Here is a 25,547-nt window from a genome sequence, read left to right on the forward strand (position 1 = left end):
TAATTTTTTTTTTCTCTTCAATCTCTCTCTCCTAAAATAATATAGCCATTTTAGACTTTTCTCTCTCACTCCCTCTCTAATTGAGTGTAACCATTCAATACATTCACTTGATTATGAGCAACAATATCCATAATGAAGACATTACCTAAAAGTAGAATAAATACAATTCTAACATGACAATATTGACAAACAAAACAATTTACACATGCGTAACACACATACCATGGAGGAAACAAAATTTTGCAAAATTCTTCGATTTGAGAGGAAGTGCAAGAGAGGCATTGGAGGAGGAAAAGAGAGAGAGAGAGAGAGAAAAAAAAAGAATTCAAATGATAAACATACAAAACGATTTGTTTTGAAAGCAAAAAAAAAGTGGAATTCAAATGTTCATCATTCGGATTTACTTACATGAGAATTAAAAAAAAAAAAAATTCCGAACTTCCTCAATTCAGATTCTTTATATATATAAATTTATTTATTATGATTTTATTTGGAGAAAGTCCTAAGAGCATTCTTATCAAGCATTTTAAAAAATTTAGCATTTACCATCTCAAAACCTATATTTATAACATATAACAAACCACTTTACAATACAACCTATATCAAAACTTCTATTTTTTTTTACAATTTTATTTAAATATTGTTTCTTTATTATTTTTCCTCTGTCTCTCTCTTTCTCACAGCTCCGCTGGCACCCACCCACCAAAAACCCACCACAACCACCACTAACAAAAAAAGAAAAAGAAAATCACAGCAGAAAGAAACCTCCATATCCACATCCACATCCATCCACAACCACCACATCCACTCACCACCACCAACCACAGCAGAAAAAAAAAAAAAAAAACTCCACCGGTGAGGGCGAATCGGAACCCACAACCTGAAAATCACAACCATCACATGCACTTACCACCACCAACCACAAAAGAAAAAAAACCTCCACCGGTGAGGGCGAATCGGAACCCACAAACTGCAAATCACAACCACCACATCCACTCACCACCACCAACCACAGCAGAAAAAAAAACTCCATCGGTGAGGGCGAATCGGAACCCACAACCTTCAAATCGGAACGTGAGGGATCGACGACGTTGTAGAGAAGAGTAGAGAGATCGAGTGACTAAGAGCAGAGACTTCGAGTGACTGAGAGCAGAGAGATCGGCGACGAGTAGAGACCGGCGATGAGCACAATAGACCATGAACCAGAGAGAGAGAGAGAGAGAGAGAGAGAGAGAGGAAAGAGAATGAGAAATCAGAAAGTGTGGGTGGGAATAAAAAAATATTTTTTATTTTACAATATAGCTACAGTACCGTCTCAAAAATGAGATTGCACTGTAGCAAGATTGTAAATTTTATAACATATACTAGGTTTGATAGAGATGGTTTTTTGGAGTTTAGATGCTAAAAAATAGTATTTATAACATATGAGAGGCTTGATAAGAATGCTCTAATATGTATAAATGATTGCATTTGTAATCCCAAATGTGTAGCATTAAATTGCCAATTAGTAAGGGCTCTAGTGTTGGATTGGAAGTGAAGTGATTGATCCACAACGTCCTGCATTAAAGTGTAGAGATAAGGTCATTATCGTAATTAAACACATTTTTTAGTGGCATTTTCGTGAACGAAGCCAGTAATATTCCTCTCTCTCGCTCTCTCTCTCTCGCTCTCTCTCTCTGTTGCTTTCTTTCCCACCTAGGCAGATACGAAAGACCACCCTCCTCTCCCCCCACCCAGATATTATTCAAGCAAGCAACCGCAAAACAAAACAAATAGCAGCCTCACCACGTGCTCTCTCTCTCTCTCTCTCTCTCTCTTAAAGCAAAAACAAAAAAAAAAAGCTCTCAAAGAATCAGAAAAATAAGCAAATCATTGCCAAATGCTCAATCCTCTCACTTCAGGTTCAATTCTCTTCCCAATCCACCATATTTTTCCCCTATATTACTTGCTGAGAAAAAAATTGATGAAAATTAGGTTTTTGTTATATTTCTGTGTTTTGTTGCCAATAAATGAGTTTATTAAAGCTGCATGGTTGTTTTAAGCTTTCTGGAATAGAAAAACTTCAACAAAAAACTTTGAACTAGGGATTTTTTTTTTTTTAAAGGAAAAATTGTTTTTGTTGGTTATTGTCATTGGATTAATCGACGTTGTCACTGTCGGTTACTAACTTACTACTGTATATCTTTGTCTTTTTTGATAAGTGATGATTAGTTTTTTATTAAAAAACAAAGACAACCTAAGTACACTGGGAATGTAGTATGGGGGCAATACAATCAAAGTCCCCAAATTACAATGGTCTAACAAAACAGAAATCGAAAAACATGAGTTAATACTGTATTTCATATGTCTTTTGCTATATTATTAAAGTTTCTAATATCTGTTAATGCACTCTTTTGGGTTGTTTAAAAACATGATGAATTAACTAAATTTTCGAAATGCATGTATATTTTACTTAGGATCCTATGTTGAATAAGTACATGTACGCGTACCTCCATTCAAACGAGGCTAATGTGAGAGGTGGCGTCATTTTTAATGATCAGTAGTTTACCTAAGATGTTATCAATATTTGAAAGTGTTATTGTTGTTCACTTTGCATTGGTGATGTGTAACGACTTGTTTTTTTGCGAATCATCTTTCCATTGAAAAGTTAAAAAAGTTGAGTTACTGAACAGAACAACATGAGTTTTATTTAAGATTCAATGTTTTAGATTTAGTTTCCTTTTGTTTTACTCATTAACTGGAGGTGGTTTGTTTTACTTTCTTAGGATTTGAATGCTTGGCCGCTTTGTAATGTTGTGAATTGTTAGGGGGACTGAGAGCGGGTTCTTGGTCCCCGGCTGATGACTGTGCAGTCTGGTGGAGTTCTATGTTAAGGGGAGATAATGAGTGTAAATCTCCATTGCCCATTTCTTGGGACTCCGCTTCATGGCTCTTTAAATGGTAGAAACAAAGGCAAGTTTGTTTATCTGGACAGAGCACAGCAGGGGAGAAGGGCCTTTCGCAGGTGTACATGTGCAAAGCAGGATCCATGGATAACTCAGGTGATTAGGTTCTCAAATTTGTGTGGGCAAAATGTAGAGTTATTGAGGAGAGCCCTTAGGTCTAGATATGAGTCAAAGGTAGAATGTGTTAAAGAACCGTTTTTCCAAAGCAAGGCTTTGATTAGGTCATTGTCTCCCTTGTGGGAAGAGGGATTTCTTTTAGTTAGGTGCTCTGTATTTGCAGCAGTGATATCTGGGGTATGCCTGTTGGTGTGGTATGGGAAGACAAAAGCAAAGGGTTTTATAGAAGCCAAACTTTTGCCCTCTGTTTGTTCAGCAGTCAGTGAACATATTCAGCGTGAACTTGAGTTTGGTAAGGTCCGAAGGATTTCACCTTTGAGCATTACGTTGGAGTCATGTTCATTTGGACCTCATAAGGAAGAATTCTCTTGTGGTGAGGTACCCACTGTGAAAATTCGTGTTCATCCTTTTGCAAGTCTAAGGAGGGGTAGGATTGTAATTGATATGCTTTTGTCCCACCCAAGTCTCTTTGTTGCGCAAAAGAAGGATTACACTTGGTTAGGGATACCCACTTCTGAAGGTAGTCTACAAAGGCACCCATCAACTGAAGAAGGGATTGATTATCATACAAAAACCAGGAGGCTTGCTAGAGAGGAAGCAGCTGCTCGTTGGGAAAGGAAAAGAGATGATGAAGCTAGGAAAGCTGCAGGGGTGGGTTACATTGTTTCTGAGAGAAGTCCCAGTGCATCTGAAGCTGACACTTTAAAAGAGGATGCAATTCATTCAACAGATTTAATACACTCCAAGTCTTTTTTATGCATGGATGAGAAGATGCACTGGAGGGATCATCATTGCATGGACACTGGTGTTGATTATAACATGAAGCATGCAGATTTGGAGAAATCATTTGGTATTAAGATTCCTGGTTCAGGACTTAAATTCTGGTCTAGAGTGATTAAACTGCCTATAAAGCACAAATTCAAGAGGAAGGCTAATAGAAGTGACATTTCTGCATCTAATGCTTCTGCCAAACGAAGAATTCTTGAGCGCAGTGCATTAGCAGCACTTGCATATTTTCAGAATCTATCACTTGTAAAGTCTGCTGAGCTTTCAAAGTCATCTCAAGATTATGATGTTATGAAACTCAACACTCTTTTGATGAAAAGTGAGGTTGATAGTCATGCTGGCACTTCTATAATGAGTAGTCATGAAGAAACTTTAAAAGTTGATAAACTTAATGGAAAACAATGTAGAGATTCAGGAGTCAAGGACCTTACTGTAAATAAAAATGATACTTCTCTTTGTAATTTATCTCCTACATCTGTAGGAGATCAGAAAGCCAGTGGAAATTTACAGTTGGTTGGAGATGTTGCAGGAGCCGCTAACACTAATTTGCGTAATGAAAAAAATGGGGGTTTAGGTGTTCATGATGATAATTTCCAGAGCCAAAGGGGCCAGACAGCTGAAAATTCCACTTTTAAAAAGCTTGGGACTTGGCTTGCAAATTACCATCCAGTTCCCATTTGGCCCCTAAGCCTACAATCATATTTTCCATCATTCTCTAGGAATTTGGGGGAGCTGTTATCTTATCTTCTCATTGGTCCCATGCAAAATTTGAAGTCAGGCATGGGTCCAAAAGTTGAAGATCTTGCTGCAGAACTTGTTGACGGGGTAGATGTTGTGCAGACTGAAGGCATTGAGAAAATTCTTCCGATTACACTGGATTCTGTTCATTTTAAAGGTGGAACGCTGATGCTTCTTGCATATGGTGACAGGGAGCCTAGGTAAGTGCCATGTCTATTATTTTTATCAATAATTTGTTCTGAAATGTAAGATTACCTTTTCACTGGCTTAGGACATTAAATGATCCATATTGGTTCTTTGTATACTAGATTTACTTAATGTTTTTTTTATAAGAATGATATATATACGAAAGGCTACTCTATGCATGAAAAACATAGAGCAAATCCAGAAAATACAAGAAGAAGAAAACAGAGAAACAAAAGAGAAAACCAAACAACAAAGAAATTATAAGAGAAAAAGGGAGCAAAGAAAAAGAAAAACACGGAAAGCTATAATTTTGAAAAAAAAAAAAAAGAACCTTAAATCAACTAATAAAGGAAACTAATTCACATGTTAGCAGAAAGCCATAATGATTATGCTGTTTAGAATACTGATAATCAATGCATTAACCAAGTTCAATGACCTGGTAAAAGTTTCTAATTGGATCAACTATTCATTTCCTGTTTGAGATGATTATAGATAGCAGGAAAAATGTCTCTTGATTAAGGAACCAGTGTAGCCAATGTTGGTCTGTCTGTGTTACCATGTTGGCAAGAACAAGATTGAACCATGGTGGTCCACCTGCAACCTGGTTATGATATTAGAGTTTACAATCACTACCAAATGTTTTTGCACATAAATTCAGGTGATATTAGGTCATTGGCCTTCGATTTTGCAAGTTATAAATTTGGTGAGCACGCTTATAAAAATAAATAAATGAATAAATCTGGTGAGCACAATAAATTGTAGAATTTGTTTATAGCTTGGCCCTTGTAATGACATGTCCTCAAATGATTTAAAATTGATAAGAACAGTTGTTGGACGTTTTAATTCAGAGTTTAGACATTCTTCTTGGCCTTGCTAGGTATTATTTGGGGGCACATACCCCACGGGTTGACTGAAACCAGAGTATGTCTGCTTTCCATTAAACTAACAGCATAATAATTATGCATCTCATTTTTATGGATGTAAAAAGTGTTGAGGCATTACAATTTTCCATATGGGGGCATTGAAGATAATTAGTGCTATTGGTCTGTCTTGTACAAAATGATAATTAGTGCCAAAAGCAACATGTTCATAAAATAGCTGAATAATAATTTTAAGATGGTTAAGTAAAAAATACAAGCAAAGATAGGATTCAAAAGGAGGAATTTGCTTAAAGATAGGGGTGACCCCTATAGATGAAAAAATGAGGGAGAAATGCTTTAGAGTTGAGATGCTTTTGGTCATGTGCAGAGGAGAGTGATTAATGCACCAATGAGAAAGAGTTAGTTGATTCAAGTTAAGGAAACGAAAAAAGGTAGAGGAAGAATCAAAATAACATTAGTAGAAGTAGTAAAAAAGGACATGTCAATTAAGGTGGTAAAAGAGAGTATGGTTTGGATAGGATAGAATGGTGGAAAAGATAACATGTGGCTAACTCTGATTAGTTTGTTGAGGATCCATAGTAGAACCCAAAATTTTGGGTCTAAGGCTTGTCGGAGCTTGTCTTGTGGGGTTGTGCAGATATATATAAATGTGTGTGTGTGTGTGTGATATGTGTGTTGAATAATTATTTATTTATATATAGGAAATCATTTTTTGAAAGATTCTGGTTTTTATACTTTGGTGAGTCTCCAAGATCTTTTAGTGTTATGCTTCCTTCTTTTTCATGTTTACGTGTGCAATTATTTTTATTCCTTGCTGAATTACATTGTACTTGAGGTTTGGATAAAGCTTTTATCTGTGCATATTACTTGCATTTTTTGAATTTGAAGTTCCATTGCTGGGTTTCCTCCTTTCATTTCAGCATACTGATTGTTCCTTGCATCAAAATAGTTGGTTATGGCTTTTAAACTTGTGCAATCTTACTTTGGTAGCTTGTATATGAAATTTGGGTGAGATTTATCGATTGTACTTTCTGAATTACATCGTCAAACTTAAAATCGTGGTTCACGATGAAAGGCATAGTAGGATTTGATATGAAACTTAGAACTGTGGTTCATTAGTTAACTTTGTAGCTTGATTATAATTGAAGTGATTATGGATGATATGTTCTGCTAGAAAATGAAATGAAATTGATCATGCATTATGAATTCTTTTTTTTGATAGGTAAACAGAGAAATATTATTAATGAAAATAGTAAGGAAAAATACAAGTTGTTCATGATGATGAACAACAGGTAAAGGAAAAAACATACAACAAAGAGAAAGAAATCAAAATGCTATTCTAAGAGAGAACATAAACTCAGAGAGAGAGGAACAATCAGTAAAACTCCAGCAACGAGACCAATAAAAAAAACTACATTGGCAAAGAACATTTAACTCTTCCGACATCTTCTCAGTGTCCTCAAAGGAGTGACGATTTCGTTCCAACCATACAATCCACATCAACCTAGAATCAAATTTCAAATATTCAAAATATGATTCCCAAGCCATTGATGCTAGCAAAATTACAATCCCACCATTGAGCCTGGCATGACCCATGTATAATGAATTCTATATAAAAGTTTGCAAATATGCAATTGAACCGTGTATGATTTTTATATAGAGAGATGGAGAACATGATGTAGGACAAAGAGGACGAAGCCAAATCAGATTTAGAATCCTAGAGGGGACAATGGGGATGTATGACTTTTATATGGAATCTAAGAACACATAAACAGTAGACACCATAGGTTAAAATTCAATCATAACTCTAAAACAAAGAAAGAAGATGAGGTATCCAAAAAAAAAAAACCTTGAGGAACATTAATAGGTCTATGCCAATTAAAAATAGCCGATGTCCACATCCTTATAATTGCAGATTGCCGTCCTCTAATCGATAAGGAGATATTGGAGAAGGATCGGCTTTGCACTAAGCTTGAAAAGGTAACCCTTATGGAAGAAATTTGTTGGAGACAGAAATCTAAGGCACTCTGGATTTGAGAAGGAGATAAAAACTCTAAGTTCTTCCATAGAACTGCAAATTCTCATAGAAAATTTAACACCATCAACAATCTAGTGGTGGAGGGTGAATTGACATCAAATCCAAGTTCCATAGCTGCTTGCATTTCCCTTTTTTACAAACAGTTATATTTCTAGAATGAAGGGCAAAAACCACTCCTTGATGAAGTGGAATTTTCTAGGATTTCCGAAGAGGATGTAGCTTGGTTGGACAGACCCTTTGAAGAAGAGGAAGTCTATGGTGTTATCAAAGATTGCAATGGTGACAAATCTCCGAGGCCAGATGGTTTCTCAATGGCTTTCTTTCAGTCTTGTTGGGATTTTTTAAAGCAAGAAATTATGGAGCTCTTTGGCAGCTTCCGTTCCCAAGCTGTTTTTGAGAAAAGCCTTAATGCCACCTTCCTTGCTCTTGTTCCAAAGAAGGTCAATGCTGTTAGCGTGAGAGACTTTAGACCTATTAGCCTTGTGGGTGGCATTTATAAGATCCTATCCAAGGTGCTAGTTAATAGGCTAAAAAAGGTCATTTTGGGGATTATTTCTGAGACCCAAAATGCCTTTGTGCCGGATAGGGAAATCTTGGACTTGGTTTTAATTGCTAATGAATGCTTGGATAGTAGACTGAAGGCAGGAGTTCCAGGTGTTTTATGTAAATTGGATGTGGAGAAAGGATTTGATCATGTAAGTTGGGATTTTCTCATGTATATGTTACAGCGATGTGGGTTCTTTGAGCAGTGGAGGCAGTGGATTTTGTTTTGCATTTCCACGGTGAAATTTTCCATTTTGATCAATGGTAGCCCTAAAGATTTCTTTGGGAGTTCTAGGGGACTACGTCAAGGTGATCCGCTATCTTCGCTTATATTTGTTATTGTGATGGAAGCTTTAAGTCGGCTATTAGATGGGGCTGTTCTGGCTGGTCATATCTCAGGATTCACTATGGGTCCCAGATCTCATACTCCCTTAATGGTGTCTCATCTCCTTTTTGCAGACGATACCCTAATTTTCTGTGATGCTTTACCTTTTCAGATTGGCAAATTGAGAGACATTTTATCTTCATTTGAGGCTGTGTCAGGGTTGTATATTAATTTGGCTAAATTCGAATTGGTTCCGATTGGTGATGTGTTAAATATGGGCGAGCTGGTGGCCCTTTTAGGGTGTAGGCAGTCCTCACTGACAATGACTTATTTGGGACTTCCGTTGGGAGCTAAATTTAAGGATAGGGCAATTTGGAACCCTATTCTTGAAAAAGTGGAGAGAAGATTAGCAAGCTAGAAGCGTTTGTATCTATCAAAAGGTGATAAGGTTACTTTACTTAAAAGCACTCTCTCAACTTTGCCTACTTATTACCCATCTTTCTTTCCTATTCCGATGGATGTTGCAAATTGCATTGAGAAACTCCAGCGGGATTTTTTATGGGGTGGTATTGATGAGTCCCACAAATTCAATCTAGTTAATTGGGCCTAGGTGTGTAGTCCCTTGAAGTTTGGTGGATTGGGTTTGCGGAATTTGAGAAGATTTAACCAAGCTTTGCTTAGTAAGTGGTTGTGGAGGTATGACATAGAGACAAACCACCTTTGGCGGCGAGTTATCGAGATCAAGTACGGGAATATTTGGGGTGGGTGGTGTACAAAAGAAGTAACAGTTGCTTATGGTGTTAGTCTGTGGAGAACTATAAGACAAGGCTGGCCAGCTTTCTCTAAATCCATCATCTTCAAAGTTGGCAATGGTAGTAGAATTAATCTTTGGCATCACTTGTGGTGTGGGGGTTGTACTCTTTGGGAGGCATTTCCAGAACTTTACAGCTTTAGTTGTAACAAGGATTCCTATTTTGCGGATGTCATGTTTTTTTCTAATCAGAGACTACTTTGGGATCTTCGATTCTATAGAGAGCCCCAAGATTGGGAGATGAAACAATTTGATATTTTTTGGAATTTGATACACTCTATGACCTTTACTGGTGAGGGGCAAGACAAACTTTGCCGGAAGTCGACAAAAATACAGGCTTTAAGGTTAGTGAGTTCTATTTATCCCTCTTCTCGACCCCTGACAACCTCTTTTCGTGGAAACCTGTGTGGCGCTCAAACATCCCTCCTAGAGTTGCTTTCTTTTCTTGGACTGCCGCCTTAGGCAAGATTTGATTGTGGAATAAGGGTGTACCCGTCATGGATTGATGTTATATGTGTAAAAGAAGTGGGGAGTCGGTAAACCATATTCTTCTTCATTGTCCCATTGCTTTCAAGCTATGGTCTATGGTTTGGAGCCTTTTTGGTGTGATTTGGGTGATGCCTCAAAGTGTTGCAGATTTATTTGCATCTTGGCAAAGTCCATTTGGTAGACAGCGCAATATAGACCTATGGCGGGCTGTCTCACATTGTGTGTGTTATGGTGTCTTTGGCGGAAAAGGAATAGTAGATTTTTTTTTGATAAGTAAAAGTTTATTGATCTCAAAAAAGGTGGAACACCCTAATATACAGGGAGTCTACAAGGGAGTCTACAAGGGGTCAAACAATAAAGAACAAAATCTTTCCTCTGCCACTCTTTATTTGCTTGGTGTTCTGTTTTCACTTCTTTTTCTTGCTCTAATTTTTTTGTTATGCTTGATCATTGTAATTTCAGATCTTGATATAATCCTTTCCATGTACACTCCCGGTTTACTTGGGCTTTTGATTTATGAAATATCATTATTTATAAAAGAAAAAAAAAAATTCCACACAGTCCAGAGGTTCCAACAAAAGGCAAACACAAATAGAGAAACCAAGATTTTGAATTAGGAATTTAACATAAAACCAAAGGCACAAATTTAAAAATGCTCATTACCAAAGAAAGAAAAGAAAAAACAATTCTAACCCAATTACCATAGCCAAATCCAAATCTTACTCAAATACATAAATCTAAACCTATCCAACCAAATGACTAAACATAATAATCAAGTTATGGCATAATTTAAAAAAAAAAAAAAAAAAACCTTTACCAGTTGCGGTTCCGGCTGCATGACAGATTCTCTACTTGTCTCCTCAACTTATTGAAATTTCATGGTATTTAAATATCATAAGTAATCCACAATTAGCAAAGTAAACTAACAAACTTAATTGAAATTTGAAACAAACAAAAAAAAACAAAACTTTAGAATTGGCAGCGTCCATTTATTATTATACTTTCAGATTTCACAATTTAAACTCATTAAAATCCGACATAAAAAACAACAAAATCAAGACTTAAAAGTCTCTTTTTAAAAAATATATAAAGAAAGTTATTCTATTAGATTTCAAAATCTCACAATTTCACTCCCCCTTTAAAAAAAAAAACAAAATAGATACGAGGCCATTAAAACTCAGATAGGATTTTCCCCCTTACAAAAAAACAAAACAGATAAGAGGTCAATAAAACTGAGGTAGGATTTTCATACTGTGAGTGTTTTCCCTGATTTTAACAAATAGAGAGGAAAAGAGTTATGAATCCAAATTCCTAAATTGACAGCAAACCAAAAACGAAGAGATTATTAGGAATATAAATTATACCTTTGCTTTGATTAAATTAGAGACTCTAGATCTGTAGAGAAAGAAATTGAATGATTTAATTCCAAAAGTGAAGAATTCAAACAAACCCATTACTAAAAATATTTAATAAAAATAGTCACATATCATAATTCCGATTTCCTTAACCCTAATTTCAATAAACAAAATCTCATTGCAATTGTATAACTGGGAAACATATAACAAAACTAATGGGCTTAAAAATGTAGAGGGATAATATTTTTTTTTTTGGTAATGGGCTTTCAATCCCTAATATTACCACACAAAAAAAAAAAATTATATATATATATATATATATATATATATATATATATATATATATATATATATATAGGGGGATAATTTGAAATCAAATCATCCAAAGAAAGAGAATCAAACCATCTAGTTTTTTTATTTTTTATTTTATTTTTAAAAGGGGGAAAAAGAAGAACCCTAGAAAATTAAGGGGAACTACTGGTTTTGAATTAAAAAACATAGATATATTGAAGATTTAAGATTCTAATTTGAATAGGAAAGACAATGGTGAGGAGTTTCAATCTTTCAAACAACAAAAACAGTATTTGAAAAGGAAAGGAGTATGCTGACCTTTGGTACAAAAAGATAGAGACTATACTGGTGGAGGGTACAGTGGTCTGATGGTGGCAAAGGCCTGACTGTCTTCTCAGATTTTTCTCTCTCCACCATCTATGACAGACTTAATCTCTCTCTCTATCGTTCTCTTTCTCGGTTCTCCTTGTCTTTCTGCAACATATGTCTCTCTAAACCGTATTTTGGGTTTTTATGTTTTTTTTTCCCTTGTACTGTGTAATGGGCTTTCAATCCATGTAACGATCGGTCTTTCGAACCTTTTAAACTGTATAAGTGTTAGTTTTTTAGAGGGTGTTTTTTCCTGCATGGCAGCATCTCCTTACTTGTCGGAAAAGGCTTATGCTTTTATATATAGTATATGAAGTAATAAGTATATGATTCATTGCTTCATGCATAATGAATTCCTTTGATGTTCCAGGGTTTTGAATAGAAATCCATGAACAATGTTAGGACTCTTTATGGGGTGTTTGGGCCTGTTTGATGGACGGGTAGTTTAGGTATTTGAAATTTTGGATTTAAGGGTTTAGAGTTTGCTAGGTTTCAAGTTGGAAATCTAAGGATGAAAAAGAAAAAGAATTACCCTCTAGGCATTATGCCTAGAATTTCCTTGGCATCACACTTTAGAAAAGGTTGCATTAAACAAACACTAAATAAGGCTTCATAGCTTCTAATTTTATATATATATATATATATATTTCTCCGTAATAGAGAGCATTACATCCATATAAAAAAATGACTAACACCTATTCCTAGTGGAACTTGGACTCCTAATAATCCCAAACTAAATGACTAAACTCAAATAGAACCAAAATAAGACCCTACATCCCATCCCTAGAAACCAGAAAGTTACAAAATTGCCCCTTACACTTGAAATTAAATTAAATTAACCTGGCTTCTCTTTGCCTGTGTCAAAACATCTTTATTGAGTAGCATGTAAACCCAATAATGTGTTTGATTTCTTGGATTCTTTGGATTGATGTTTTTGTTTAGGAGCAGCTGAGTATATAGCTTGTATGCTTCAACTGTGTCCCTGAACTTTTATACATCTTTTAATTTTTAATACAATTACTCTTTTACTTATTAAAAAATAGAGAGATGGAGAATGTCAATGGACATGTGACGTTTCAAAATCACTATGGTCGTGTGCATGTGCAACTGAGTGGACACTGTAAGATGTGGAAATCGGATGTAGTGTCTGAAGATGGTGGCTGGTTGTCCACAGATGTTTTTGTTGACTCTGTTGAGCAGAAATGGCATGCCAATTTAAAAATTGCTAACCTCTATGTTCCGGTAAGGTATACAGTGAGTGTGATATAGTTAACATTGTCTACATTCTGCTCTATGCATTTGGTTTAATGGATTTTTTTTATGTGCCTTGTATCCTGTTTGTCTTTTTGTGCAGCTTTTTGAGAATATTTTAGAGATTCCAATCTTGTGGTCTAAAGGGAGGGCAACTGGTGAGGTGCTTCTCTAACTTCATCATAATTCTTATCCCTCTCATGTTCCAACGTCTAAGGAGGACCTATCTCATATTTTTAGATGTCTTATGACATCCCTAATTACAACTCCTTTACTTTGCATCCATTCTAAATTTCAAGAGCTGCTTTGGTGTTTAGTCTTTTGTTGGTTTTACTTATTTCCACCATAATTTGGACTCTAGTATGTGGAGAAAGTTCTGTTGGAACTTTTTTAATGCTCCTAGGCGGGGTTTGTGTTTAACTCAAAGAGACAAGATGATTGTTCAGGTCTGGGTTTACTGTGGGGCAGTCACTCTCTGGTTCAGAATGTGACTCTCTCAACTCAATAAAAGAAAGATGCTTCCTTGCAAAGAAAATCAGTATGTTCAAAATATGAAAGCCAATTTCTTGTTTGGTTTTAAATTTGAGTTAGATCTTTTTAAAATTTGTATTGGGGTACTTTAGTAGTCTGTATTTTGGTCTGCTGAAGCCTACTGAAGCTAAGCACTACCTTATAAGCTTTACTCTGTTTACTTGGAAATTGGTATTTTGGACTTCTTTCTCAATAAGTACAGTAGGCTGGCTATAAAAAAACCTTGATATCTCTAATAATATAGTAAAAACCTTGAATAATATATACTATATTATTAGAGATATCAATGTTTTTTGTATAGCCAGCATACTTTATTTATCTTTTCTTTTATAGAGAGAGAATAGACCTTCTGAGATATGCCTGCATGGGGTAATTCTGACTTCAGATTTATAGTTTAGATGTTGGCGGGAATAAGTCAACAGTTGTTTAAGAAATGTAGATTCTTATTGGATGGTACTGCATATGCTGTAAAGGTTCATAATAGCTGCCTTAATGAGTGGTATATGTTACACAACTTGAGACTGTAATTTGGCCATCTATTATATATATTGTAAAAGGAAAGTGAATATGAGAATTACCTTTACAAGGATTTTGTTTGGTTATCTTATTCACTTTCTAAATATTAGTTGGTGTAGTTTGTAATTATTTTTATTATTTTTCTATATTTTTATGTTTTTAAAAAGTAATAGTAATTTGCTGGGAACAAGGAGATACTTTCAATTTAATCACAAAAGATTCCTTTTTATCTCATAATTTGATTTACTATTGTGGATCAAATATACCATCTCTGTTTTTCAGGTTCACATGTGCATGTCAAATGGAGAAACATTTCCTAATCTTCATGGGCAACTTGACGTGACGGGATTGGCCTTTCATATAATTGATGCTCCATCATCATTTTCTGTATGTCCTAGTTTCAGTTGCTGTAAAATGCTTGCCTTTTCTTGTTTGAAATATTCTTTCAAAGTACCATTTTATCATATGTTTAGTTTCTCCTTGTTGCTTGTTAGCAAGAGTGCAAGACCTCTGTATATGTTATGTAGCAGGCTCTTGAATCTCTTGCAGTATGGCTTATGTCAAGGTGATTTTTGCATTTAAGGCCATTGCTAATTTTCTTTTTAGGTTAAGTGTTGGTGCGTAGGACTTTCACTAGTGCTTGTAGGTGATTTTCAGTTTATTGAGGCTTTGGCATGAAGCTATATATCACTTCATGAGCAAAATCATAACTCCATGAACATAAATTGACGCTTTCTAGTTTTCCCAAACCATTACTGAAATTAAGTGTGCTGTTTAGTGGGTGGAGAAATATGTGGTGCCATTTCATAAATCTTTAGGTGCTGGTTGTATTTGTAACTTGACACTGATTATTGGGCTCTCAAGAGTCTGTTGATTTGTACTCGGCAGTAATGCTTACTCCAAGGATTGTCTCATCTTGCTTCATCTTCATATCTGTTGATTAAGTTCAGAGAAATTAGGATACGGATGACTAAATGAGATCATATACTTTCATCATAGTCTTATCTACTGAAAAATGGGGTGCTCTTGATCACCTGAAAAGATGTTTAGGCAGAATTGGCATAATTACTACCATGAAGGTTGAGGCATTGTGCTGCCAAAAGAGATTATCCTCTGCTTTTATATGCAGTCTGTAGAAAGAGAAAAAGGGGTTTTTGGGGGGGGGGGGGGGATGACAGGATCTTGTTACGTTTGTTTCTCTGCTCAAGTTGTTTAGTCAGTTGTAGTGTTAAACTTCCCTTTTGAGGTACTTGGTTGGAAAATAGTTGGGTTTGAGATCATGGCAGCAATTGGTGGGAGTATCTTGCTACTCTTGGGCTTTGGTATAGATTATACATACATTTAAAAGTTTCATTGTAAATGCGCATTTTGGCAGCAATATTTTTTCCTTATTCTTGCTGGGTAATTTAGGACTGTTTATCCCATTTGGGCTTGGTTTTTGTATTGGAGTTATATTTTAAATTTGGTGTCTTTTCTATGAAGGCTGGAGCAGGAAATTTATGCATTTCAGGGTAAGCCATACACACACACACACACACACACACACACACACACACACACACACATATATATTGTTGATAAGTGCACTGATTCAGGACAATGAGAAGAAATTGGCTAAGATGGGTGTGACGTATCCAATGAAGATACTTATAAAAAAAAGATATCCAATGAAGACCAATTTCATTACCATTTATTGGCTGAGTAGTAGGCGTTATAGAAACTAGAGGAAGGTTTTATAGATCTTGATTTGGTTCTGTGGGAAAAGATATAATGGTCTCAGGTTTAATAAAAAGACGTACTGATCTTCTAATCTAGCCCACTTAATATTTGTTGAGTTGTTGAATGTCATCTTCATACCATGCTTTGGCAGTACACTAATTTTCTATATTTATTTTTGTTTCAGTTAGTTGCATCACGGCTGTCATTGGGTGGTCATTCATACCATAGCGTGCATGCTTCAAGCTTATACTGATATATTTGTTTCCATCACCGAGTTTCAATTTTGAAAGTTAAATTATTTTTACGAGTTTTAGAATATTATGGTATACTGTGCATGTCTCTAATGCAGGACATTTCAACAAGTTTATGTTTCCGTGGTCAACGAATATTTGTGCACAATGCAAGCGGCTGGTTTGGCAGTGTTCCTTTAGAAGCTTCTGGAGATTTTGGAATTCATCCTGAGGAAGGAGAGTTTCATCTAATGTGCCAGGTAATTCTTACACTTAAGATTGTTCTAGGCCTGGGAAGATGTACTCAGAGTTCAGAAATAATTTTTATCATATGGGAAGAAATTGACCAGGATCAAAATTATTTTTCAACATCTGCATAATCAAATTGTTTTGTTTAAACCTTGAAATTTGTAATCGTGATTATTGGTGTGGGCCGTGTGGTGACCAACCTCCCAAAGTGACTTTCCCGGTTTTGTACGAGAATGCTCTTGATCGGGAAGCTTCAATGGAGTCTTTGTTGATGCGACAGAATGTGGGGAAGAGGAGTTGGGATGTGAGGTTCCTTTGGGATTTTAATGATTGTTAATTGGAGATGGTTGTGGATTTTCTTCATCTTTTGGAGTCTGATTGTGGGTGGAGACTGGGTGCAGTAGAGGTTGAAGAAAAATTGAGACTTTGACATTTATTCCTATTATAATGCTTTGAGGGGGTCTTCTTCTGTCATTTTTCCTTGGAAATGTATTTGGGGTATGAAGGCCTTTCGGAGGGTTTCCTTTTTTGTTTGGATGGTGGCATGGGGAAAGATACTTACTGGCGAGAATCTGAGAAGAAGAGGCTTTACTATAATGGATTGGTGTTGCATGTGCCATAGTAGTGGGGAGATTGTGGATCACCTTTTGATTCATTGTGGGGGGGGCCATAAGTTGTGGAGCTTTGTTTTTAGATTGTTTGGGGTCTCTCTTGGGTCCAACCAGAGAGAGTCCTTGACCTTTTATTTGGGTGGAGGTACTGGTTGGGGAAGCATTCATTGGATATTTGGAATTTGGCTCCGTTATGTTTGATGTAAATTTTTTGGCAGGGGCGTAACAGCCTTACATTTTTGGATTTGGAGAGTGCGGGGGACCAGCTTTTACCTCTTTTGTATGAACTTTTTTTGATTGGGCTTGAGCTTGGGAATTTACATCTAGTGATTACATTCCGTTGTTTATAGAGTCCCTTTCTTCTTGTATATAATTGTTTTATTTTTTTTTTTGTAAATATCTTGGCTACATCATGTCTTTTTTGTGAAGATTAATGGAACTCCTTTCTTATGCTCAATTAATAGAAATAACACTTTTTCATCCACCAGGGTGCAGCCTAGTGGTTGGAGGCTTGGATGAGCTCTAGACCCAGACATCTTAGGTTCAATCCCCACTAAGAGTTTCCCTGGATTATCTGAACAGATTTTTTTTTTCATTCAATGATTATTTGAACCATAATTTTTTTTTAACAAAAATTTTGAAACAGCTGTAACAGAACTATCCATATCAACTCTTTAGCAAAAGGAAGAAAAAAAGTATCCATATAAGCTTGTTTAGATGTTAAGATTAAAGATAAGGATGGTTCCCGTATCTTTATTGGTCTTTGTAGATAAATTGAGATCATATACTCAAATCGATGGATTAAGTTTTGTCAATACTAATGGAAGTTCTATGCAGTTAACCAGAATTTTGTCATATCTAGATTTGTGGTACATAGAAATGTCGAGTTTTGTCATCATCTTGTTGTATGTTAAGAATCTTTACATTAATTTATTCTCCCCTGAATAGTACTGCCAGCATTGGAACTATTATTAATGTTAACAATGAGTTTGGAAGTTTTATTTTGCTTGATATGCAGTATTAATGTGAATATTTACTTCAAAGATTCTGTATCACAAACTCATAAAAGGTCCATGCACTATACTTTTTGCTTGTGTGCGTACTTATACACACACACACACACACATATATGATAAATAAGTAGTGTAATTTTATTGAAAATCAAATAGACTTGATTTTCATGATGATGAACACTAAGTGTCAAAAAAGTACAGAAGTCTCAAAAAGAAAATCTAAGAGAGACTTTTTTTGGGATAAGTAACGAAAAATTCTATTAAAAGGAAATCAAACCAAGTACACTGGGGGTGTACTCGGAGAGATACAGTCAAAATAGATTACAATGCTCAAACATATATAAAAGAGAAAAACAAGGAGGAGAATGAAAGGCAACACTCCAATCTTAAAAGTCACGAAGGAAAAAGCTTTAAAATCAAGGATAGTTGTTCACATCCCTCAAAACTTCTAGAATTCAGTTCTTGCCCAAGACACCACATAATTCAATGAGGCACAGCCTTCCAAAAAGCTATGTTTCTATGCTTGCTGAAAGAACCTTGCCAACCTGTGAACATATCAAGAACTCTCTTTGGCATAACCCATTGGAGTCCAAATAAACATAATGCCATTGATCACAAATCAAAAGTTATAGGGAAATGAAGAAGGAGTTGGTCCAGACTCCCACATTTTCTGCACATGCAACACCAATCCAAAACAATAACACCTTTCTTCCAGAGCTTGTCAGTAAATAAGATCTTCTCTAGAGCAGCAGTCCAAGAAAAGAAGGTAACCCTAGAGGGTACCTTTGAATGCCACAGCAATTTCCAGGGAAACGACATGCCATTAGGTGAGGATAGGGAATGATTATAACCATGCACCTCAAAACCCTGCCTCTTGGCAGGTGGTAATAAGTGGGTAGAGTAGAGAGTGCTTTCTTAAGAGTATCAAGAGAGGTGGTAAGTGGGCATACTTGCCTTTTTCTAAAAGTGGACGTATAGTGGATCTCTTCCTGTGCTTAGTTTTCATATCAATGAGAGTATATAAGGTTCGTACTCCGAAGTCAAGGCATTGCTTTGAACTTCAACTGGTAGCTTGAAATAGCTCATTTGTTCCTTCTTTTCTTAGTTAATGTTGTATCCATCTGATAGTCTGTGTACTTTCATGTTCAGGTTCCTTGCGTTGAAGTAAATTCTCTGATGAAAACTTTCAAGATGAGGCCTCTATTGTTCCCGGTATGTGTGTCTTAAGTTTGCACCTGACTTCTAAGATCTGAAAGGTGTTGATGCTTAAATAGTTGGGTGCACATACTTATATTATTTCTATTTTGGTATGTATTTTCCATTCTAGAATTTCTGAATATTGTTTTTCTAAAAAATTGATATTCTGTATCATATGGGTTCTTTGTACAAGCCCAACTATTTATTTTTCTTTTCATTGAACTGAAACTGTTGGGTGCATTAATTGCAGTTATATTTAAGAATTTTTTTTTCTTGATCTTTTCTCTTGCAAAAAATACATCCATAGAAGTCCACCCTAACCTTTCATCTCTATATTCATGTCCATTTGCCTTATGTATTGGCTGCAGTTGGCTGGATCAGCAACTGCTGTATTTAACTGTCAAGGCCCACTGGATGCTCCAATATTTGTGGGAAGTGGAATGGTTTCTAGGAAGATATCTCATTCGGTTTCTGATTTTCCTGCATCATGTGCATCTGAAGCACTGTTAAAAAGCAAAGAAGCTGGTGCAGTGGCTGCTTTTGACCGTATTCCACTTTCATATTTATCTGCCAATTTCACTTTTAACACTGATAACTGTGTAAGTTTGGTGGGATACTAAGTACATATACAAATTAGATTGGTGCTTGTTGTTCCAAGTACAAAAAAAGATCCTGTAAATTTATTTTGCATGTGATAGGTTGCTGACTTGTACGGAATTAGAGCTACCCTTGTGGATGGAGGTGAAATTCGAGGTGCAGGGAATGCATGGATTTGCCCAGAGGTATCTAAACTACTTAGAAAATAACTTATCTTGCTTGTTTGTGCTATGATCCGATCAATTAAATGGAAACAAGTAGTTGTATTCGAGGCGACAACCCTCCAAGAACAAGTAGAAAGGAAAGGATTTTTAGGAATTATATTTGCTTGCCTCTTATTTCACCATTCATAGTTTAAATACATCTACAGGACTAATCCAAATGAAGAAATAACAATCAACCTTATCACTTATCCTACCCAGGAAACAGAACGAATCCTATCTCTAGGAAGTTTAAATGATAACAACAACCTAACAACATCCTAATCCAAATAATTCAAATGCGAACTATCACTTAATTCCAATATATCCTAATCCTAACAAACACTTGAGGCGTTTATCTTCAACTGCCTTATCGTCAGCTGCTACTAAGTTGCATTATTTGTTCCCTTGGCATGCATGTGCCCTGCAAACATAGCATTCCCTTCCCCTAAAAATGAATCTTGTCCTCAAGATTCAGATAAGAAAATTGATGTTGTAAATCCGTGTAGTGCTCCCACGTGGCATCCTCTTCAGCAAGGCCAGTCCACTACCCTAGTGCTTCCTGTAAAATCTTCTTGCCTGACTTAATCCAGCGAAAATCCATAATTCTTTTAGGTTCATGCAGCACCCTACCGTCCTCTTTGATTGGTGGTTATTCCGGCGCAACATGATCAAAACTACCCAATTTCTTCTTCAGCTGGGACATGTGAAAAACAGGATGTATCCGTGATTGCTGAGGTAAGGCCAACCTGTAAGTGAGCCGCTCCAACACCTGGTAAGGCCCATAAAAAACGAGGTGAAAGCTTCATGTTGCTTCTGGTGAGTTGATGAAAGGGTTGCAATTTGAGGTAAACAAAGTCACCTGGTTCAAACTCCAATTCGCAGCGATGTCGATCCTCATTAATCTTCATTTGATTTTGTGCCATCACAAATTTTCCTTCAAGAGTTTCAGTATTTCATCCCGTTCCTTCATGGATTGCTCAACCTGAGCTACTGCAGTGAACTCGTGTTCATAACTGTGAACTGTGGTAGGTGCTCTTCCATAAACCGCTTCGAATGGAGTCATGTGAGTGGCAGTGTGATACAAAGTGTTGTACCAATACTCTGCCCATGGTAGCCATCTGAACCGCAGCTTTTGCTTGATACCTACAAAACAACGAAGGTAAGTCTCAAGGCAGTGGTTAAGTACCTCAGTTTGCCCATTGGTTTGCGGATGGTACGCCAAGCTCATACACAATTCAGATCCTTGCAACCGAAAATACTCTGCCCAGAATTGGCTCGTGAAAACCGGGTCTCTATCCGATACAATTGTGCCTGGCATGCCATGAAGGCGCACGACTTCCTTAACAAACACTTCAGCTACTGTTTGTGCTGAATAAGGATGCTTCAAAGTGATGAAGTGTCCAAATGTAGACAATCGGTCCACCACCACCAGAATAATCGAGAATCCATTGGACGTCAGCAGGCCATCGATGAAGTCCATGGAAATATCCTCCCAAATGCGGTCAGGTATCGGTAGTGGCTGTTGAAAGTGTGTCGCTCTTATTCCAATGGCAAGTATCACAACCTTGAATGTAATCTTGAATATCCTTTTTTATGCCAACTTAATAGAAATTGGATGCAATTCTCTAATAAGTTTTGAACATACCAGATTGTCCTCCCATGGATGTGTCATGAAACTCGTGGATCACTGCCTCTCTGTGAGGAGAGTTTTACTTCAAAACTAAACGTCCTTTGTTCCATAATAACCCATCTCTTTCTACTAGCCCCGACGCACTATGTGTCACCTTCCTTGTATCGTCTCCGTGCAACACAAACTTTTTGTCTTCATTTCACAACTCCATAGTGAGATTACTCCAGTCATGCAAAACTTTTCCAAGGCTTTGTAGCCATTGCGTTCCCAAAACAACATTTGAACCTTGTAAATCCAATGGATACATGTTGGTTGAAGCATTGGATTTCCACAGGTACTGCAAGGTAAACTTCTTCGCACCGCAGTTTCTCTCCATTGACTACCATCACTTGGAAAGCCGCCGCCGGTGCCTTGCAACATTCCATTCGTCTAGCGAATTTCCGTCCTACAAAATTGTGAGTACTTCCACTATCAATGAGAATGTGCAATTGCCTCCCTCTAATTGCTCTCGTCACTTGCATAGTTCAGTGTGTGGTTATACCCGACAAACATGAAGCGAGATTTCTGGAATAGTTGCTAATTCTTCTTCCTCCACTTCAGCAGATTCCTCCGCATCCGCTACCCAAAATAAACACTTGTTGTGTCCTGCACCTGTGTCCCAGTCCAAACTTTTCATCACAATTGTAACATAATCCCTTATCCCTCTGTGCCTACATCTCTGTCCAAGAAAGCTTTTTGAATGAGGGGCTACTCTGGGTTCGTGAACTAGAGTATGGTGATGATCCCGCCTTGCTCCATTTGGATGGGGGACTTGGTAAAAGAGCTGGCTTGGGTGTTGGTAGTAGTGCAGATTTTGAAGGGAATGATGCACGCTTAAGCCTATGCAACTTGTCTTCCTGCAAACGGGCTAAAATGGTGGCATGGAGAAGGGTGGATGGTTGGAAAAGTTTGACTTCTTAATGAATTTCCTCAAGTCCGCCGATGTAACTTCCAACCAACGCGCGTTGAGGCCAATCTTGTACCCTTGCAGCTAATCGTTCAAACTGTGTTTGATATTCATGCACAGTCCTAGTTTGTTGCGCTTTGACTAGAGCTTCACCAAAATCTTCATATTCAGAAGGTCCAAAGCAGACACATAAAGCTTGCGTGAATTCCTCCCATTGCATGTTAGGCTGTGTCTTTTCATACCATTGCAAGTGGAATGAAGCCAATACCACTCTCTCTTCGGCTGCTGTTCTTTGATAGTGAAAAAATTGTTTAGCCTTGTAAATCCACCCAGTTGGGTCTTCCCCATTGAAGTGAGGAAAATCTAACCAAGAGAATCGAGTTTGTATGCCTCCTATAGGTCCTCTAGTACTGCCTTCTCCACGATTTCGATTGATGGAACCATCCCCATGGTTGTCAGTTGGTTGGTTTCATTGGTCTGCTCACCCCTTGGTTCGAGCTGCCGTCCCATCTTTGCTACAACATTGGAGAGGGCATCTATACTCTCACGTATTCTTGTCAATTCTTCCTGCTGCCCATCGACTTGCCTTCGAAGTGAATGGTTACTAACTTCTAGAGCAGACAATCGATCATCGTTGGTAGTTGATCGTGTGGATGGTGGTGGGTTGGAAGTCATCTGGCTCTGATACCAAATGCTATGACCCAATCAATTGAATGGAAACAATTAGTTGTATTCGAGGCGACAAACCTCCAAGAACAATTAGAAAGGAAAGGATTTTTAGGAATTATATTTGCTTGCCTCTTATTTCACTGTTCATAGTTTAAATACATCAACATGACTAATCCAAATGAAGAGATAACAATCAACCTTATCACTTATCCCCAGGAAACAGAATGAATCCTATCTCTAGGAAGTTTAAATGATAACAACAACCTAACAACATTCTAATCCAAATAATTCAAATATGAACTATCACTTAATTCCAATTTATCCTAATCCTAACAAACACTTGAGGCATTTATCTTCGGCTGCCTTATCTTCAGCTGCTACTAAGTTGCAATATTTGTTCCCTTGGCATGCACGTGCTCTGCAAACATAGCAGTTTGTGAATTAGTAAATGCATGGATTTGCAGCCCCTTATCCCAAGTGATTGGGTACAGATTATAGATATAATTGCTTCCTCCCCATTCTGCTGTTTTCCCTTCCAATGAGTTTGATATATGTCCTACTCTTTCTGAATTGGTACTTTTTGGGAAAACCAGCTCATTTTCCCCATCCTATGGGTGTCATGAGTGGCCCCTCTGTAGGAGATTTATCTTAGTTTTTTATGATCCAATCGTACCTTGTTTTAAATGGCAGCTGCACCGCCTTTTGGATGGCAGTCATCTTCTTATTTAGTCCTACATGATGCACGTGTAGAGTGTAGTGTCTTAACTTTAGTGGGGGTTGCCTGACTGCTTTTAGGAAATTGTTGCTTTGAAATAAGTGGTGATGATACGTCTACTTTTTCTGTTAATTTTCTTGCGGCATTTTGACGTAGAACACTTTATTTTTGCAGGGTGAGCTGGATGATGCCGCAATAGATGTGAATTTCTCTGGAAATTTGTCCTTTGATAAAATTATGCAGCGGTATATACCTGGATATCTTCATCTGATGCCACTAAAATTAGGGGATTTAAATGGAGAAACGAAAATGTCTGGATCTCTTTTAAGACCGTAAGATCCTTGGACCCCCCCCCCCCCCCCCTTTCTCTCTTTTGTTAATTAAATTTGTTTTGTTACTGCAATTTGGATGTCCATATACTTCAACTTGGCTTATGTATCATGATTTTTTATTTAGGAGGTTTGACATTAAATGGCTTGCTCCAAAAGCTGAAGGTTCCTTTACTGATGCTCGAGGAGATATCCTAATTTCACATGACTACATCACTGTTAATTCTTCTTCTGTTGCCTTTGAATTAACCACAAAAATTCAAACATCTTATCTTGATGAATACTGGCTCAGCACAACAGAGTTTGATGCAAAGAGGGTCATGCCATTTATTGTTGACGGACTTGAGTTGGATTTACGTATGCGTGGTTTTGAATTTTTCAGTTTGATATCTTCTTATCCTTTTGACTCTCCAAGACCAACGCATTTGAAAGCAACTGGAAGGATCAAGTTTCAAGGAAAGCCCTGTAGCAGTACTAATGAGCACAATCTTGGATTTGAAAAGAATAAGCAACTTTTGGAAATGTCAGATAAGGGAAAAACAGATGGTCTTGTGGGTGAGGTTTTGATCTCAGGTCTCAAGCTGAATCAGTTGATGGTAGCACCTCAGTTGGTTGGACAGTTGAGCATTTCACGTGAGTGTATCAAGGTAATGTCAAAATTTCAATCCCTACTCAAGTTATTTACAAATTTTATGTTATTATTGTCTTTTTAATATGTTACACTGCTTGGCTCACTCACCAAAATATGAGTATTAGGGTTAAGGAAGAGAAAATAAGACTAGTGAGAGATAGAGATTTGAGAAAAGATCTAGGCTTGGTAATCATTCCCTCACCTTAGAAAAATTTTAAATTAGGGTTTATGGCATGATTACAAAATACCCTTATGCTAATATAAAATAACATGCTTTTTGATTAAAAAAGAAGTAACTTTAACACTCCCCCTCAAGCTGGAGCATACAGATGAAACTTACATATCGAGCTTGAAAGACAATTGCTGAAAGGAGGCAGATGCTAATGACTTCATGAGAATATTACCCAAATGATCATCTGAACGAACAAAGGGAGTGACAATCTATTTCAAAAGAACGCATGAGTTAATCGCTCCATGGGAAGATCGCCCAACTGATCATCCAAACAAACAAAGGGAGTAGTAATTTGCTTCTTCATCAGTAAATCCTAAATCAAGTGACAATCAAGGTTGATTGTTTAGTATGCTCATAGAACACGGGATTGCTGTCAATAAAGATTGAAAAAGCCTGATTGTCAC

At 36.9% G+C, this 25,547-nt stretch overlaps 1 protein-coding gene across 1 annotated transcript in view; it reads left to right on the forward strand.

Annotated features, from left to right (window-relative positions):
- The first annotated feature begins 1,677 nt into the window (after positions 1–1,677).
- Positions 1,678–25,547, forward strand: part of LOC142612814 (protein TIC236, chloroplastic) — a 40,411-nt gene continuing 16,541 nt past the window's right edge. The window contains exons 1-11 of the mRNA XM_075784974.1: positions 1,678–1,901; positions 2,766–4,786; positions 12,918–13,116; positions 13,229–13,288; positions 14,455–14,559; positions 16,241–16,381; positions 19,144–19,206; positions 19,560–19,790; positions 19,890–19,973; positions 24,126–24,283; positions 24,408–24,927. Of these exons, the coding sequence (XP_075641089.1) occupies positions 2,883–4,786; positions 12,918–13,116; positions 13,229–13,288; positions 14,455–14,559; positions 16,241–16,381; positions 19,144–19,206; positions 19,560–19,790; positions 19,890–19,973; positions 24,126–24,283; positions 24,408–24,927 (3,465 nt within the window). The 5' untranslated portion in view covers positions 1,678–1,901; positions 2,766–2,882. The remainder of the gene's footprint in view (positions 1,902–2,765; positions 4,787–12,917; positions 13,117–13,228; positions 13,289–14,454; positions 14,560–16,240; positions 16,382–19,143; positions 19,207–19,559; positions 19,791–19,889; positions 19,974–24,125; positions 24,284–24,407; positions 24,928–25,547) is intronic.

The sequence above is a fragment of the Castanea sativa genome, chromosome 10 (genome assembly GCF_040712315.1).
Source record: "Castanea sativa cultivar Marrone di Chiusa Pesio chromosome 10, ASM4071231v1".
NCBI classification, from domain to species: Eukaryota; Viridiplantae; Streptophyta; class Magnoliopsida; order Fagales; family Fagaceae; genus Castanea; species Castanea sativa.